The sequence below is a fragment of the Rhinoraja longicauda genome, chromosome 14, assembly GCF_053455715.1.
Source record: "Rhinoraja longicauda isolate Sanriku21f chromosome 14, sRhiLon1.1, whole genome shotgun sequence".
Classification (NCBI taxonomy): Eukaryota; Metazoa; Chordata; class Chondrichthyes; order Rajiformes; family Arhynchobatidae; genus Rhinoraja; species Rhinoraja longicauda.
Genome location: NC_135966.1, coordinates 5,899,803 through 5,918,057, shown reverse-complemented (window position 1 = coordinate 5,918,057; position 18,255 = coordinate 5,899,803). Strand labels below are relative to the sequence as shown.

Below are 18,255 nucleotides of genomic sequence, written 5' to 3'. Positions count from 1 at the left end.
ATCAATTTCAAGTTGCTTCTGGAAAAAAAAGTAACTTAGAACAATCCTGAGTAGCATGCTGAATGTCGTCATGTGGGTAGAATATATCACTTCTTGGTGTCTTCTTATGTAAGATTACTGCAATAGCATTCGTGTCCATCTGTAAAACATGAATGCTTCCTGGATTATTGTCCATCCATGAGAATGCATTATTTATTCCAGCAACTAGGAAATAAAAACTAACGTAGAAATTTGGCAGCGTTTAAAGTGTCCATTAATACCCAGAAGATCATTGCAAATTCATTTGTAGAGGCTCAAATTGACACTAGCGGCTACCCACCCAGCCGTAGAAAGACGTACGATGATATGATTTACTTAATTTTAGCCTAGTGTGTGTATGTTCTACCCTGGGTGTGATCTTGGCAATGACAGTAAGGACAGGGAAGGGAAATACGTTAAGATGATTATCGTCTTTTTTTTCCATCAACTGTTAATCCACGCCCTAATGGACTTTGGTTATCATCAATATGGATAATTAGGATTAAATCGTTGTTTGATGCTTATCACGAAATGATGAATTCCAAAATCGCCAATTGGTGTCAATGGCAGAATCAGGAAAATCTGGATAATTTACGACAAAATTTGCGGTCGATCATAAGGGAAATCCAATTCCGCGCTCAAACTGAACAAGATTCTCGAAGAGCATACCCATGTTTTAATAGTGATAGAAGCTTCTGTTCCAACCACTCTTTGACCTAGACTATCATCCCCTGCGCGTTATTTCCCCTCCTCTTCCCACTAATTTGAATTATTAGGTCCTCCCTCCAGGATTTGACCGCGAGCTATAAATGTTCATAATGTTATTTATTTCACATAGTCTCTTCGTAGCTGTATGCAGCACAGTTCAGCACAATCTTTTTGTTTCAGTTTTTCGTTCCAAAGAATGCAGCACTGGCCTATCCAATAATCTGCAGATGCTGAAAATGTGAAATGAAATCAGAAAATGCTCGAACATTCAGAAAGGCAGATAGCATTCTTGGAAAGATAAATAGTTAACGTTTAAGCTCAAATAAACTATAATCAGATCTAAGACACTAACTATTTTACACCTGACTCTTAGTCTAAAGAAGGGTCTCAACCCGAAACGTCACCTATTCCTTTTCCCCAGAGATGCTGTAGATTACATCACATAGATTACATAGAAAATAGGTGCAGGAGAGGCCATTTGCCCCTTCGAGCCAACACCGCCATTCATTGTGATCATGACTGATCATCTACAAACAGTAACCTGTGCCTGCCTTCTCCCCATATCCCTTGATTCCACTAGCCCTCTATCTGACTCGCTGGGTTACTCCAGCATTTTGCATCTATCTTCGGTTTAAACCAGCATCTGCAGTTCCTTCCTACATAACTCTGTTTTCCCCTTCTACAAACGTTGACAGGCCTAAGTATTTCCGGTATTGTAGCCTATCCGATCTTTCCCCATCGCAGTAATTTCCTGGCTTCTCAAATATATCTTCCTAAATCTCTTCGGTATCTCCCCATTGAAATGGCTTCTTGTCCGGAAAGTGGTCCGAAATGGATACATGACACAAGCTGTGGCCGAACTAATGTTGCATACACCACCAACATATCCTCTCAGCTCTTATATTCTGTGTGTGAGAAGGAACTGCAGATGCTGGTTTAAACCGAAGATAGACACATAAAGCTGGAGTAACTTAGGACAGGCATCATCTCTGGAGAGGAATGGATGACGTTTGGAGCTGTACTCCAGCTTTTTGTGCCTTTCTTACATCTTTGTGTCCTGGCAAATAAAGGAAAACACACCATATATACATTTTTAATCATCTTATGAATCTGTCCTGCTACCTTTCAGCACCCGTGATCGTTCACTCCAAAGTCCCTTCACACCATTCAAAATTCTTCCATTTGTTGACTTGTACCTTCCCAAATGCATTGCAAACCTAATTGTATATTTAGTATTGCGTTTAATTCATCGCGCGGAAAATGGCCATTCGGTCAACTGGCCTATAATATTGAAGGCCGTTTATTAAGGAAATTTAACAAAATTATCTCTTGCATCCGACCTTATAAAACTATCAACATGAAAACATTTGTTTTTAAAAGCGACCTGCCTTAATAACAAAGAGGTCTGTTAAATTCACACATTTGAGTGATGGAACAGATGCGTTCACTAGAATATTGTTACAAATGCCCAATTTATAAGTTAAATGGGAAGATAAACAGCAGCAACATTTTGAATGCTCACCAACAGGTCTGTAGATCACTGCAGAATGCAAGGATTAAGATGTGACAACGCAATTGCTAACGTTCCCCCTTTACTAATTCTGATTACCTAGATTACATAAAATAAAGAACTAACAATGTCACCTCAATCTCTCAAACCATCACATATTTCTTTGGGGCGGGGCGGCGAAGCGCCAAGGCAGATAGAGCGAGAGAGAGGGGGGAGAGAGAGGGGGGAGAGAGAGAGAGAGAGAGAGACCAATTGAAACGTTGTGATAAATCCCAGTTTCATTCAGGGGCTGGAAAATGTAAAACACTGATACATTACGGGAAGGAATATCAATAGAATTTTTAAATGGACATGGTAATAGAAGAGGTGCTGTGGTTTGGAATGCAATCACACTCGGCTGGCCGCCCCTTGCCATGCCAGGATTCCTGACTGCTCTTCGCTAATTCCTGCCAAAAGTATCAGTGGATTTCTTGTTTTTAATCTCCCATGATGCCTTATTCGATTATTGTCAATGCTCGCCATCCCATACCGGCTGTTAAACTCTTTAGTTTTAAACGGAGGCATTCACTTGAGCCCAGACAGCAGCGGAGAAATAAAACAACAACAAAAAAAGGAGGCTGGAGAACCGTCTCCCTTCAAACGCCAAAGGGCTCAGCGTTGAGGAGGTACCAAAAGCGTCTTTTTTTTTTTGCAACCGTTTCCTTTCATTCCTCCTGAAATGACACAATGACGGCAAAAGTGAGGAGGCTTAAAATATGGGACACGCAAATGGTAACGGCTGACATGGGAAGTGTGTTTGCAATGTCTACCAGCCGTGTGGGTTTGCTGATCTTCGTCTTTTGCACGGCGCTGTGTTGGTGAGTCTATCTCGTTTACATTTCTCTGCTAAGTTAGATCCTCACGCGTTTTATTTGGATTTGGATTTGTTTTATATGTACGCACGTCATGTTCGAGTGGAATCTTTGCAAGTACAGGTAAACACACACACACACTCTCTCTCTCTCTCTCACACACACACACACACACACACACACACACACACACATTGATTGCTAAAGTCGTCCTGGACCCCAATATTAATTTTGCATTTACAGTATAGGAGAGGTGCTTGGTAAAAAGTCTGCCAATCGTGAGAATGAAGTTAGGATCCGTTCGGAAAACATCACACGTATTCTCGACAGACTTCTTGATGGATATGACAACAGGCTACGACCCGGGTTTGGAGGTAAAAGCCTTGCGTTTTCTCACATAACCATTCGTATCGTAAGAAAACTCAAACCTTTTTGCAGCCTCGCATGACGTACGTTTCAGTCTATATGATATAATGATAAATGGTAAATGGTAAATATTTCAATTCATTAGTCATGTCCTGGCATTAAAACATTTGTGATTTTTGTAGAAGGTAATTTTAGAACACGTTACCCTTAATTAACTTTGTTACCCTAACTTTGAGGGGGGCTTTTTTCGTTCTTCCCACGTGACACCCGAATGACTCATGTACCCCAATGAACACACAGCAATCTTTTTAAACATGGTTTGATCTTTTTTTTTGTAGGTCCTGTCACTGAAGTGAAAACCGACATATATGTGACAAGTTTCGGTCCCGTATCTGACGTCGAAATGGTATGACAACTCGCAATGGTAGATTGAATAGAGTTATCAATATATTTACTCTTCCAAAGAACGGCACAAACTAGAAACGCTCAGTGATATACACGCGTCAGTGTAGGCACGTTGGTATAGGCATCTCGGGAGAATATTATAAGAGAAGATTATTCTCCTTAATCTGTTTGACAATCCCCGCCGCCTAAAGCGTCAGTGATCTTTCATCTTTTATCAACGATTAACGTTCTACTAAATTACCCCGATCGGTTGGAAAACAAAACCTTTTATTTTAAGAAAGTTAAGTAGTACATCATTAAACAGGTCAAATGACTGGAAAGATGTATTTTGCCAATGCGGACATTGACACTGAGTAATCCATTGAGCTGTTGTAGCTTTGTGTCGGGTAGGTATTAGAGGTTTTGGATTATGTGTACCAAACACAGTGACCATTTCACGTCCCTGCAGTTAAAGTAATGCAGTGAACTATTTTAAAACCTGTTATTGCACTTTTATAGGAATATACGATGGATGTCTTCTTTCGACAAACTTGGGTTGATAAGAGGCTGGAATTTGAGGGGCCAATTGAAATCCTTAGGTTGAACAATTTAATGGTCAGCAAAATTTGGACTCCGGATACTTTTTTCAGAAATGGAAAAAAATCAATCGCTCACAACATGACGACTCCCAACAGGCTTTTCCGGATCATGCAAAACGGGACAGTACTTTACACTATGAGGTTAGGCATTATTGTCTATTGTCTATTGTCTATTGCCCCATTTCACGTGTAATAATAACTCACGTTAAATAGACATTTTTTCATCTAATTTCAGACTTACCATAAATGCTGCGTGTCCCATGAGACTCGTGAACTTCCCAATGGACGGGCACGCATGTCCCTTGAAATTCGGCAGCTGTAAGTTGACATTCTGTGCGGTATAGGGCGTTTTTTTTTAACCAGCTAGAGAACATCAACGTTTGGTCAAACGAGCCTGGATACATTTACAGGGTTAAGATTTGGGAATCTCGCCGTTGTACTTATTTTAGGAAGTGTAAAAGCCTACTCACGATGTACAGTGTCCTCCAGAATGTTTGGGTCAAAGACTCATCGTTTATTTATATGTCTCTGTACTCCACAATTTGAGATTTGGAATAGAAAAAAATCACATGTGGTTAAAGTGCACATGGTCAGATTTAATTAAAGGCCATTTTTATACATTTTGGTTTCACCATGTAGAAATTACAGCTGTGTTTGCACATAGTCCCCCCCATTTCAGGGCACCAAAATGTTTGGGACACATGGCTTCACAGGTGTTTGTAATTGCTCTGGTGTGTTTAATTGCCTCCTCAATGCAGGTATAAGAGAGCTCTCGGCACACAGTCTTTCCTCTTGTCTTTCCATCACGTTTGGAAACTTTTATTGCTGTTTATCAACATGAGGTCCAAAGTTGTGCCAATGAAAGTCAAAGAAGCCATTATGAGACCAAAGTTGTGCCAATGAAAGTCAAAGAAGCCATTATGAGACGAGAAACAAGAATAAAACGTTAGAGACACCAGCCAAACCTTAGGCTTACCAAATTCAACTGTTTGGAACATCATTAAGAAGAAAGAGGGCACTGGTGAGCTTACTAATCGCAAATGGACTGGCTGGCCAAGGAAGACCTCCACAGCTGATGAATGAAAAATTCTCTCTATAATAAAGAAAAATCCCCAAACGCCTGTCCGACAGATCAGAAACACTCTTCAGGAGTCAGGTATAGATTTTTCAAAGACCACTAAACGCAGAAGACTTGATGAACAGAAATACAGAGGCTACCCTGCAAGATGCAAACCACTGGTTAGCTGCAAAAATAGGATGGCCGGGTTACAGTTTGCCAAGAAGTACTTAAAAGAGCAACCACAGTTCTGGAAAAAAGGTCTTGTGGACAGATGAGATGAAGATTAACTTATATCAGAGTGATGGCAGGAGCAAAGTATGGAGGGGAGAAGGAACTGCCCAAGATCCAAAGCATTCCACCTCATCTGTGAAACACGGTGGTGGGGGTGTTATGGCCTGGGCATGTATGGCTGCTGAAAGTACCAGCTCACTTATCTTCATTGATGATGCAATTGCTGATGGTAGTAGCAGAATGAATTCTGAAGTGTATAGACACATCCTATCTGCTCAAGTTCAAACATGGTGGCGCAGCGGTAGAGTTGCTGCCTTACAGCGAATGCAGCACCGGAGACCTGGGTGCGATCCTGACTACGGTGCTGGCTGTCCAGAGTTTGTATGTTCTCCCCGTGATCTGCGTGGGTTTTCTCCGAGATCTTCAGTTTCCCCCCACACTCCAAAGACGTTTGTAGGTTAATTGGCTTGGTAAATGTAAAAAATTGTCCCTAGTGAGTGTAGGATAGTGTTAATGTGCGGGGATCCCTGGTCGGCGCGGACCCGGTGGGTCGAAGGGCCTGTTTCTGCGCTGTATCTCTAAACAAATGCCTCAAAACTCATTGCCCGGCGATTCATTCTCCAGCAAGACAATGATCCCAAACATACTGCTAAAGCAACAAAGGAGCTTTTCAAAGCGAAAGAAAAAGTCAATTCTTGAGTGGCCAAGTTAATCATCGGATCTGAACCCAATTGAGCATGCCTTTTATATGCCAAAGAGATAACTGAAGGGGACAAGCCCCTAAAACAAGCATAAGCTAAAGATGGCTGCAATACAGGCCTGGCAGAGCATCACCAGAGAAGACACTCAGCAACTGGTGATGTCCATGAATCGCAGACTTCAAGCAGTCTTTGCATGCATAAAATATGCAACAAAGTACTAAACATGACTACTTTCATTTACATGATATTGCTGTGTCCCAAACATTATGGTGCCCTGAAATGGGGGGATTATGTATAAACACTGCTGTAATTTCTACATGGCAAAACCAAAATGTATAAAAATGGCCTTTATTAAAATCTGACAATGTGCACTTTAACCACATGTGATTTTTTCTATTACAAATCTCAAATTGTGGAGTACAGAGGCAAATAAATAAATGATGGGTCTTTGTCGCAAACATTATGGAGGGCACTGACAAATTGCAGATTACAAATTCTGAATCAGTATGAAAAGAGGCTAGGGTTGGTCGAGAACGTTTCAGCCATTCATTTTATGAGTCAGGAGGTATGGGTTAAAATTTGAATTAAGAGATTTGAGTGTGAGATTATTAAACTCAGTTGATGCTTGGTGTTGTACTATGCGTAAATTTAGGTTGCCCTCTCAAATGAATGTATAATATCTGCTAGTACTATTCAGAATTGAGCATGATGTTGTCCCATAGCCCCGGTCAATATTTATTCATCAACGTTAACAGACGATTTGATAATGATCAATTACATTGGTGTTTATCGGAGTTTGCCATGTATACATTTCTGCCAAATTTTCTACATAACAGTAATAAGTACTTGATCATCTATGAAGTTTGTTGCCATTACTAGTGCAGCTCTGAATGTAAATTACTTTTTTTCATTAAAACACAAGGAACAGCAGGTGTGGAATCTTGTTTAGAACACAGAGTGCTGGAGTAACTAAGCGGGTCTGGCAGCATCTCTTTTATCTTCATTTGTTTGTTGCAACCTAATTTGCCCTTACTGAGTTATATATCTTTTCAATATATAACATATACACTTTCACAGCTTTTGATAAGCTCATCACTTTAAGTATGAAGTTTCAGCAGAAGATGATTTATCATACAACAGTAGGGCGCAATAGCAGGTCCTTTGGCTTACAATGTATGTGCCAAACATGATGCTAAGTCCAAATCTTATCTGCCTTCACATAACCCATACCCCTCCATTCTCTGCAGATCCATATGCTTATCCAGGAGTCTCTTAAATACCACTATCATTCTGCCTCAACCACCGCTCCCGACAGAACGTTTCCAGCCATTCACCACCCTCTGTGTAAAAAAACTTGCCCCGCAGATCGCCTTTACACTTTGCCCCTGTCACCTTAAGGCTATGCCCTGTAGGATTTGATTTTCCCATCCGAGGAAAAAGATATGATTTAGCTAAAGATAGACACAAAATGTGGGAGTAACTCAGTGGGACAGGCAGCATCTCTGGAGAGGAATGGGTGACCTTTCGGGTCAAGAGAAAGTCGGGCATGTTTAATTGTCACATGTACCAACAGCAGAATAATGAAATTCTCACCTGTAGCAGTTTAACAGGCCTATGATTGCAATGCACACAATAATTTTTTAAAAATCAATAAATTAAGAGCTATAATCCTCGTGCAAAAACCAAAGTCCTTCCTGCAACCAAAGACAGTCCATAGAAGTTCATTATTATTGAGGTTAGTGTTGTGTAGTGTTCAACAGTCCAATGATTGTTGAAGCTATTCTTGAACATTGTGGTCATGATTTTATTTAAAACAACGAGAGCTGTACAGAAGTATACAATTATCAATGTAAATCTGAAGTCAAGACCAGACTTGACCCAGGAATGATTGGGTTAACATATGATGCATGTTTAACGGCACTGGGCCTGTACTCGCTGGTGTTTAGAAGGATGAAGGGGGTCCTCTTTCAAACTTACCAAATAGTGAAAAGCCTGGATAGAGTGGATGTGGAGAGGATAAGAGTCTAAGAATAGCCTCAGAATAAGAGGATGTACCTTTAGAAAGGAGATGATGAGGAATTTCTTTAGTCAGAGGGCGGTGAATCTGTGGAATTCATTGCCACAGAAAGCTGTGGAGGCCAAGTCAATGGATATTTTTAAGTCAAGTCAAGTCAAGTCAATTTTATTTGTATAGCACATTTTAAAACAACCCACGTTGACCAAAGTGCTGTACATCAGTTCAGGTACTAAGAAACAATAATAATATAATAATAATATGCCTTTATAGTCATTGTACGAACAGTATAACAATATTAGAAGTGCTACATCTGAAACAGTGCAACAGTGCAAATCTTTCAAAAACAATCGCGCAAACATAGGAACCAACACAACAAGTACCAATATCAATAAAATCCCAATAAAAACGAATAAATAATAAGGCAAGCATTGACAGATTCTTGATTAGTACGGGTGTCAGGGCTTATGGGGAGAAGACATAATGATTTCATGCTGTTCCTATAACTTATGAACTTGAAAAAAGTGGCTAATATCTCACTCCTTTAATTTGCATCACACGTTACTGTAAATTGAATGTGGGACAAAATCTTTTCAACCTGCCATATTTTGTAAAGCCATTGAACTTTATTTTGATTGTTTGAACAGGAAAGATTCTCTCCTCGGTTCAAAGCAATCATTCTGCTCACGCTCACATTTAGAATCAACACAGCTTTCTTCTGAGACCAAAGTCGGCCAAATCAAACATTTTTTTTACACTCTGGTTGGAAATTAAACCACAACTGTCAGTCTCAGATTCAATGTCTGATACAAATGTGGTTGCATTATTTTTCCCAAACAAAATAGAATAGGTTGTAGAAAATGTATGCCAATGAGTGTCAAACAGCATGGGTGAATCTCACCTTGGGTGGTAGTGTAAAAATAGTGGCAACAACACTGCATCCTTTGCGCCCAGTTTGATTTATTTTCCCCGAAGTTTGATGGATAAGGAAATTAGTGAAAACTAGACCAAGTGGACCCATTGGGCCCAAACCTCTCCTGCATTGGTGCAGCACCCTCTCCTCCCCCCTTCCCCTGCCCCCTCTCCGCCCCCCTCCACCCCTCCCTCCCTCCCCCCTTCTCCTTCCCCCCACTCCATCCCCCTCAACCCCCCTTATCCTCCCTCCCCCTCCCTCCCTCCCTCCCGAGGAGATAGATTTAAACCTTAAAATGTACCGTTTTGGCTGTAGTTCAGGAACAAACAAACAAACGAGAGTTTTAGTATATAGATAGGGTGGAGGCTCATTTTTGCCAGGAATGACGAATTTCATGCCAATTTGCTATCTTACGGTGTTTTTTAAAATTTTTAATCGTCTTCCCTATCCTGAAAATTATAATTGATGCTGCGATGTGGATTACAGGAGATGATTCTCTTTGTGTACCTTGTTACACAGCCATTTATCTTCCTTGAGCATTGATAGGATCAGTCCTGAGGTGAATTCAAAGTAGGGCACCATTCTGCCTTCCCAAAAATTGATTTGTTCACCCAAGTTTCACCACAAACTGATTGAAATGTACTAAACTGCAAAAATTAGCAGGAACAACCAGCAATCAACATAAGTAATAAGTTCCTCCTTTATAGTACAGAAATTAAAGTTTCAAGCCTTCTTAATATTATCTATGTTTATTGAATGTAGAATATTTAAAAGCAAGTCAATCTAATGGAAGATTTTCTGTTTTCGATGCAAACATTGAACATAGAACAAAGGAGAGTACAACACAGAAACAGGCCCTTCAGCCTACAATATCCATGCTGAACATGACACCAAGTTAAACTAATCCTCTCTGCCTGCATGTTATCCTTATCCTCCCATTCACTGCACATCCATGTGCCTATCTAAAAACATTGTAAATGTCACAGTCATATCTGTATCCATAACTTATACTGAAGCCATAAAAATGCATTCGGAGAAAGGAAAGTACATTCTGTAATCTTTTATGCTCAGTATTTGTATTTATGTGCGATCTGAACATACTGTCATTTTAACCTTTGATATCTAAACGTCCACATTTTCTACCACTGGTTAGCAGATTGAGGAATTCTTTAGAATTTATATATGCCTCATTCCAAAGGTGCCAAGTCACAGTGTGAATACGTGCTGCACACATTTTAGCAGTGCTTCAGTGGTAAAGATCACACAGTCAGAGGACCATTACTCCTACACTAACTAAGATCAAACAACCCAGGAAAGGCTAGATGAGGTAAATAAATGCAATAATTATGAAGGAATCACTCATTATTTATTGCAGAATTTAACACAGCAATGTGGAAATCCTCAGTACTGTTTATTGCCAGTGGTTTATAGATGATAATAATAATAAATTTCATTTGTCATATGTAGGTTGGCACAGGGTCAACGGTACAATGAAATGTATTTGACAAGACAACGGGTCACCTCAGCAGTAATATTCTAAGGATAAATAAGATTATTATTTTATTTTTTTAATGACATTAGTAAGGTAAAAAGACAATATTAAAAATAGGTAAAAAGACAATATTAAAAATAGGTTAAAAGACAATATTAAAAATAATCAACATATATGATTTGAAATGTGTTTATGAGTTCAAAAGCCTGATGGCCTGATGGTAGAAACTGTTCTTAAGTCTGGTGGTATCTGAGTTCCATTGCAATATTTACACTTATTATCACCTTTCATTTCTCTGTCTTTTCTTATAACATTCAGACTTAAGCATATGCACCAGCTACATTTTGCATTTAACCCATTATTGCTGTGTTATTGAATTTCCATTCTCATTTAGAGTCATGGAGTCATAGAGTGATACAGTGTGGAAACAACCCCTTTGGCCCAACTCACCCACACTGGCAAACATGTCCCAGCTACATTAGTCCCACCTGCCCGCGTTTGGTCCATATCCCTCCAAACTTGTCCTATCCATGTACCTGTCTAACTGTTTCTTAAATATTGGGATAGCACCAGCCTCAACTCCCTCCTCTGGCAGCTCGTTCCATACACCCACCACCCTTTGTGTGAAAAAGTTACCCCACAGATTCCTATTAAATCTTTTCCCCTTCACCTTAAACCTATGTCCTCAAACCCATGTCCTCTGGTCCTTCTATATCTTGTTATTTTCCATTCCTCTCTAAATCTTCCTCCTTTTTTATATCAGATTGATGCCTCCCTTTGATTTTTTCTTTTTCTTGTGGCATTCACAGACTTTGGCTGGCTTCTTATCTTTCTGTTTTTGCAACTCAGCTTGATGTTCCCTTTCAAGCTGTTCTTCCAGATTTTCTCTCTAAGGGGAGTTTATGGTGCTAGGTTTTTTCTCGCTGGTAATATGATTGGTCGGTCAAGCAAATGCACAACAAGAATCCAATTTTCCCATTCTATTTTGAAATTTGAAAGAACGATTTTGCCCCAAACTCGTAGTAAATTCAGAAATAAAAAGTGGAAACAAAGCTATACTTGGAAAATTGCATTTATCGCCAATTTGTATTTTAAACAAAATGTATGTTGATTCGTAGTCAATAGTCTATTCATTATATGGCAGCAGTAAAATTATATAATTTATTTATTGTAATTCAATAATTTTAGTGCATTTTCAATTGATCTGTTGTGCTTTTGACATACATAATGGATAAATCAGTTAACATCAATTGATTGCATTAAAATGTAACAGATGTGGTGTAAGCTTATTTAGAAGTGTAACACGGAAAAGATTATCACAGTTAATTTGGGTCTCTTACATAGTGAGTGAACTGAAATTACATTGGGGAATAAGGAAGGAGACACAGCAAACCTTTTGGAAATAGTAGAGAACATCAGATTTGAAGAACGAGATAAATGAAATTAGGATAGGCATGTGAGTAAAATTGGAAAAAATAATGTGAGAGAAAGGCAAAATAATCTCCAGGGCTTGATGATGCACATGGAACAGGTTTGAAAGAGATGGCTGTGAAGATAGTGGATGCAGTCCGAAGAAGGGTCTTGACCCGAAACGTCACCCATTCCTTCTGTCCAGAGATGCTGCCAGGCCCGCAGAGTTACTCCAGCATTTTGTATCTCGCTTCGATATAAACCAGCATCTGCAGTTCCTTCTTACACTCGATGCATTGTCATCTTGGTGGTCATCTTCCAGAGTTCCATCATTCCTACAATAGTTTCCAAAGAAGGGGGGAGAGGCGGGATATCTTGACTGTCAACCAGCGTCTGCAGTTCCTTCTTACATGCCTCCAAAATAATTTTGCGCACAATTATTTTAAACAAAATGAGATCCACATTTGTCTACAGCTAGTCGTTTATGGTATGCATTGAGGACCCATTCACAAAGAACTGGAGTAAATAATTTTTTTCAGCTTGAGAGTTGGTGATTTGTAGGATGTCACAAGGCCCCAGCAGCTCACAACATGTAATCAACATGGATAAGAGTACTGAGTGTAAAATATACAGCAGGTCAGGCAGCATCTGTGGAGAGACAAACAGAGATACCATTTCCAGTCAATGATCTTTCTGTAGTTTGCTGTATTCCATGCAAATGTGCTGGTAATACAAAACTAAGTGGCAGGTTGTGTTGGAAAGAGGATTCACAAGTTAATAGGCTTGGTGAAATTTTATGTAAAAATCTGAGGTCAAAAAACAATTTAAGAAGTGGAATATTTTTTTAAACATCGAGAAATTGAAAGGTGTTGGCGTTCAGGGGGATGTGGGTGTTCCTGTGAACAAATCACTAAAAATCAATGAGCCTATACAGCTAGTAAATAAGAAGGAAAAGGTAGGTTGGATTTTATTGTAAGAGGATTTCAGTTCTAGCGTATAAACATCTGGAATATTATCTAGAAATCCAATCTCCCATCTCAAGATAGGATATACTCACAGTACAGGAAAGGGAATGCCTTATTGATTCCTGGAATGTCATCTTTTTCACATGAATAATGAAGCAAATCGACCCCAGTTTTAAAGAATGGGAGGTGATCTCATTGAAACATACAAAGTTCTTACAAAGCTCAACAGGGTAAATATACTGTAGAGGCATTGTTTATCAGAGGGATGTTAATCTTTTGAATCCTTTTACAGAAAAGAGGGCTTAAGAAGCTCGGTCACTGAGTATTTTCCAAATAGATAGTTTTCTGGATCAAAATGGAATCCAGGGAGAGAGGGTGATTGCAGGAACGTGGTGCTGAGATATAAATGCAACCATGTTAAATATTGGAGCTGGCAGGAAGGGCTGAGTGGTCAACTGCTTCTTCAACTGAAATTATGCACATTTTCTAATCTTTTTATTGTATAACTTTTTTGATGGATTCTAAAACATTACACAATATAAATAAGAACCATGAGTTTGAAGGTCATGTTTAGGCTTAGGTTTATTATTGTCACGTATACTGAGGTACAGCGAAAAGCATTATTTTGTATGTTACGCAATCAGATCAGATAATACCATACATAAGTACAATCAAGTCAAACTCATGTCCAATGGATAGAGCAAAGTGCAAGATTCAGAGTGCAGAGTATAATTCTCAGCATTGTAGCTCATCATTCCCATAGACAAAGTCCAATGTCTTCAATGGGAAACAGGTGAATTGGACAGTATCGTAGCTTATGGAAGAACAGTTCAGAAGCCTGATAACAGAAGCTGTTCCTGAGTCTGGTATTGCATGCTTTCAAGCTGCCGTACCTTCTGTTGAACGGGAGAAGAAGGAATGACCGGGGTGGGGCATGTGTTTGATTATGTTGGGTGCTTGTCCGAGGCAGAGTGAAGTGTAGATGGAGTCAATGGTGGGAAATCTGGTCTGTGTGATGGACTGGGTTATATCTACAACTCACTGCAATTTCTTGTGGTCTTGGTTAGAGCTGTTCCCAAACCAAGCTGTGATATAACCCAACAGAATGCTTTCTACGGCACACCTGTGGAAGTTTGTAAAAGTTGTATTTTGTGACTAAAGCATTTAAAAACATTAGAGGGCAACTTTTGTTAAGAGGTAGTTTGCTCCAATCATTGAGCCTCACCCAAATTACTTTCATTCCCTTAGCAATAAAGGTCATATATTTGGTTAATTTTAATGAAAACAGAGGAAAAAGTGCATAAACCTACTTTATTCTTACTCATACAAATACATATTTGCACCATAGAAGAACATGATGCTACAAGCAAACTGTGATTTATGAACACAGAAAAGTAGACATAAGTGGGGATGTTTGCAATAGTGTATTATAACACAATTAAGCATTTTATTTCACGGTAGCCAGATATTCATCTTTGAGCCTCATCATTATGATGCAATTAACTTGTCAGTACCTGTAAAGGAGTGTTCTCTGACACACTGTAACCTTTACTGGTAGTTTATTATAGCACATGGCACACACGTCCCAGCACTGACTGCATCCAGCCTTCAGACGTACCGGGACCTAAAAGGGTGGAACAAAGGGAGGAGACTACAGTTGTACTAATAGGATGGGGCGTGGTTAGTGGTGATAAGGTAGCTACAGTATAGGTTGCATGCATAACCATCTACATCCTTCCCCTTACAATTCAAACAAGTTACTACAGTAGCAGGATTATTATACAGTACCTGCAAAGCTAGACATATTCTCCGTAGCGAGCCGGAGGTTTTACAATCCGACCCGAGCGAGTGCGCACAGCACCTTCACCCTCCCCGCCCGAAAGAGTAGGAGGGGGGACAAGAACAGAAACAGGAGGAGAGAAGCTGGGTGGAGAACCCAGCTTGCAGGGGGAACGGAGAGACACAGGAGAGCCAGGCGAAAATGAAGGGGTAGAACGAGTTGAAGTTGGAGAGAGAGAAGATTTTGCAGGGGACAACAGAGCCTGGGGAGCAAGCCCGGGAGGAGCAGGGGGGGCTACCCGAGGCAAAAGGACCGACCGTGGCATGCAGGGAGCAGAGGGTACGTTAGTGGAGGAAGGCTCGACACGCGATGGAGGGGTATACGGAACCGCAGGAGGTGGTTTGGGCTCGTTAACCGCCAACAGGTGCTGGCGGCTGCGTCTGTAGACAGTCCCTTCGAAATCCACGAGGTAGGAACGTGGCGCGGTGTCAAACCCGACGACGGTGGCAAGTCGGGAATAGCCGGTGGACGTCTGCAAACGGACGACCTGTCCCGGCATCAGTGGAGAAAGAGGGCGGCAGGATTTATCATGCGACCGTCGCTGGATCTCGTGTTTTTGGGCAATACGTTTCTGGACATCAGCAGGCTGCAGGACTTTAGGCATCAGGGACTGCTGGGCAATAGGCATCGGAGGGCGGACAACTCGGGACATGAGTCGCTGGGCAGGGGATCCCATGGAAATGTCTCGAGAAATGTTGCGAAGGTTCAGGAGACACTGATAGAAATCCCCGTTCGAGAGGCGGGTTTGTTCAAGCAGGTGCTTAGCGCTCCGGACCGCCCGTTCCGCTAGACCATTGCTTTGAGGGTACTCCGGGCTGCTAGTGAAATGATTAAAGTTCCACTTTGTGGCAAACGCTCGAAACTCAGCGCTGGTGAACTGGCGACCGTTGTCTGTCTGCAGCCGGACAGGGGAACCAAACGTGGCAAAGTGGCGGCGAAGCTTGCTGATCACCATCTCGGAGGTGATGGCAGGGAGGAAGTCCACCTCGAACCAATTCGAGTAAGAGTCTACTAGCACAAGGTATTGCTTACCACGCCAGTCGAAAATGTCGGCAGCCAGAGAAGTCCAGGGCATTTCAGGTGCAGGCTGCTGCAAAAGTGGCTGTCTTTGCTGATGCGGGGCAAGCGAGTGACAGTCCGGACAGGAATCGACTCGGGCTTGGATGTATTTAGCCATGGCCGGCCAGTAGTACTGGTCCTGGGCATGTGAGATGGTGGCATCTGCACCGGGATGTCCCATGTGGGCGGCATCAAAATACAAGCCACGCAGTGATTCCGGGATGACAACCTTGTGCCCTTTGATAATAATACCATCCCGGAGGACTAACTCATCGCGGACCAAAAAATAGGGGTGGACGCTGGCAGGCAACGAATTCCGCTTGGTGGGCCACCCGCGCTTGATGACAGCAGCAAGCTGCTGCAGGTCGGGGTCGTTTGCGGTGTGTTCAACCAGGCATTTCAGCTGGTGAGAAGGGACGAAGTTGACGTTCAGTACCTGTAAGTCCGACTGCTCGAAGGGGTGCTGGTCGCAGGAGGTCCGGGGGGCCCGGGACAGTGCATCAGCAACATGCATCTCGGTGCCCCTCTTATATACGATCTTAAAGTCAAAGCGCTGTAGCTGCAGCATCATCCGCTGTAGTCTGGCAGGAGCGCAGTGTATCGGTTTATTAAGTATTGTCACCAGTGGCTGGTGATCCGTTTCAATGGTGAACCTGGTGCCGAATAAGAAGTCTCTAAACTTCGAACACGCGAAAACCACCGCCAGCAGCTCCTTCTCTATCTGAGCATAGCGTTGCTCTGTGGCCGTCATTGTCCTAGAGGCATAGGAGATAGGCTGCAGCGAGTCGTCAGCGTGGAGTTGCAGGCAGGCAGCACCCAGTCCAAATCGGGAGGCGTCGCAGGTGACCACGATTGGAAGCAGCAGATCAAAAAACCTTAGTGTTGGTGTGCTGACCAGCCTCGTCTTCAGCAGGTCGAACGCCTGCTGGTGGTGTGGAAACCATGCCCAGGCAATGTCCTTCTTTGTGAGTTGTCTCAGGGGTGCGCTCAACTCGCTGAGGTCGGGGATAAACTTCCCCAGGTAGTTCACCATGCCCAGGAAGCGCTGCAGACTGACAGCGTCAGTCGGGGCCGGCAGCTCAGAGATGGCGCTGGTCTTTTGCGGGTCTGGCTTTAACCCTTGGGCTGTGAAGATGTGTCCGACGTATGTGACCTCAGGCACCCGGAACTTGCACTTTGACCGATTGAGCTTCAAATTTATCTGCCGGGCACGGTCCAAAATCCGCCGGAGGTTGTGGTCATGTTCGGCCACGTCCCTCCCATAGACCAGAATGTCATCCACAATAATCGCGCAGGGCAGACCTGCAAATAGTTGTTCCATAGAACGCTGAAATACCTCGCTGGCAGAGTTGATGCCGAACGGCATCCGTAAAAACTTAAACCTGCCGAAGGGCGTGCTGAACGTGGTCAGATCCGTGGAGCGTTTGTCCAGGGGTATCTGCCAAAACGAGCTCCTTGCATCGAGGACGGAGAACACAGTAGCTTGTCCCACCTGGGCGGCAACATCTTCGACAGTCCTCATGGGGTAGTGGGGCCGTTTAATTGCCATATTTAAGTCCTTGGGGTTAATGCACACCCGTATCTCATTTTTTCCTTTCTTCAACGTGGCGACCATGGTGGAGACCCATACGGTTGGATCGCTGACAGCCTCCAGCACTCCCATGTTGACCATGTCCTTGAGCATATTCTCCACTTTGCCCTTCATGGCAAAAGACACCCTGTGGGGTGGACGGATCACGGGCTCCACAGATGGGTCTGTCGCGATCTTGTACACCACCGGCAGCTTCCCCAGCTTGTCGTCAAACAGGTCTGGGTACTCACATAGTGGATCCATCACAGGTTGCACCTTGTGGACCGTATGGTTAAACGACACCAGCCCAAGATCCTGGCATGCCCGGTTGCTAAGCAACGTCACACAGTCACTGTCCAGAATGAAGAAAGACAGGTCCTGGGAACCTTCCTGCAGCACGCAGTGGAAGGTCGCCCTCCCCACAGGTGTTAGTTCCTCTCCCCCATAGGCACGCAAAACAGAGCGGTCGGCAATCAGCAGCTCATTATTCCTTATCCGGTGGAACAGCTTTGTTGACATTACGTTCACCTTCGCCCCCGTGTCAAGTTTAGCAGAGAAACACTT

General features: G+C 42.3%; 1 protein-coding gene across 2 annotated transcripts in view; it reads left to right on the top strand.

Moving 5' to 3' along the window:
* The first annotated feature begins 2,584 nt into the window (after nt 1-2,584).
* The window catches only part of gabra6b (gamma-aminobutyric acid type A receptor subunit alpha6b), a 31,714-nt gene continuing 16,043 nt past the window's right edge, over nt 2,585-18,255 (top strand). The window contains exons 1-5 of one of the 2 annotated variants that reach the window (XM_078411339.1): nt 2,585-3,093; nt 3,331-3,461; nt 3,792-3,859; nt 4,357-4,577; nt 4,672-4,754. In XM_078411339.1, coding sequence (XP_078267465.1) covers nt 2,963-3,093; nt 3,331-3,461; nt 3,792-3,859; nt 4,357-4,577; nt 4,672-4,754 — 634 coding nt within the window. In that variant the 5' untranslated portion in view covers nt 2,585-2,962. The remainder of the gene's footprint in view (nt 3,094-3,330; nt 3,462-3,791; nt 3,860-4,356; nt 4,578-4,671; nt 4,755-18,255) is intronic. The other variant, XM_078411338.1, reaches the window with a different exon arrangement.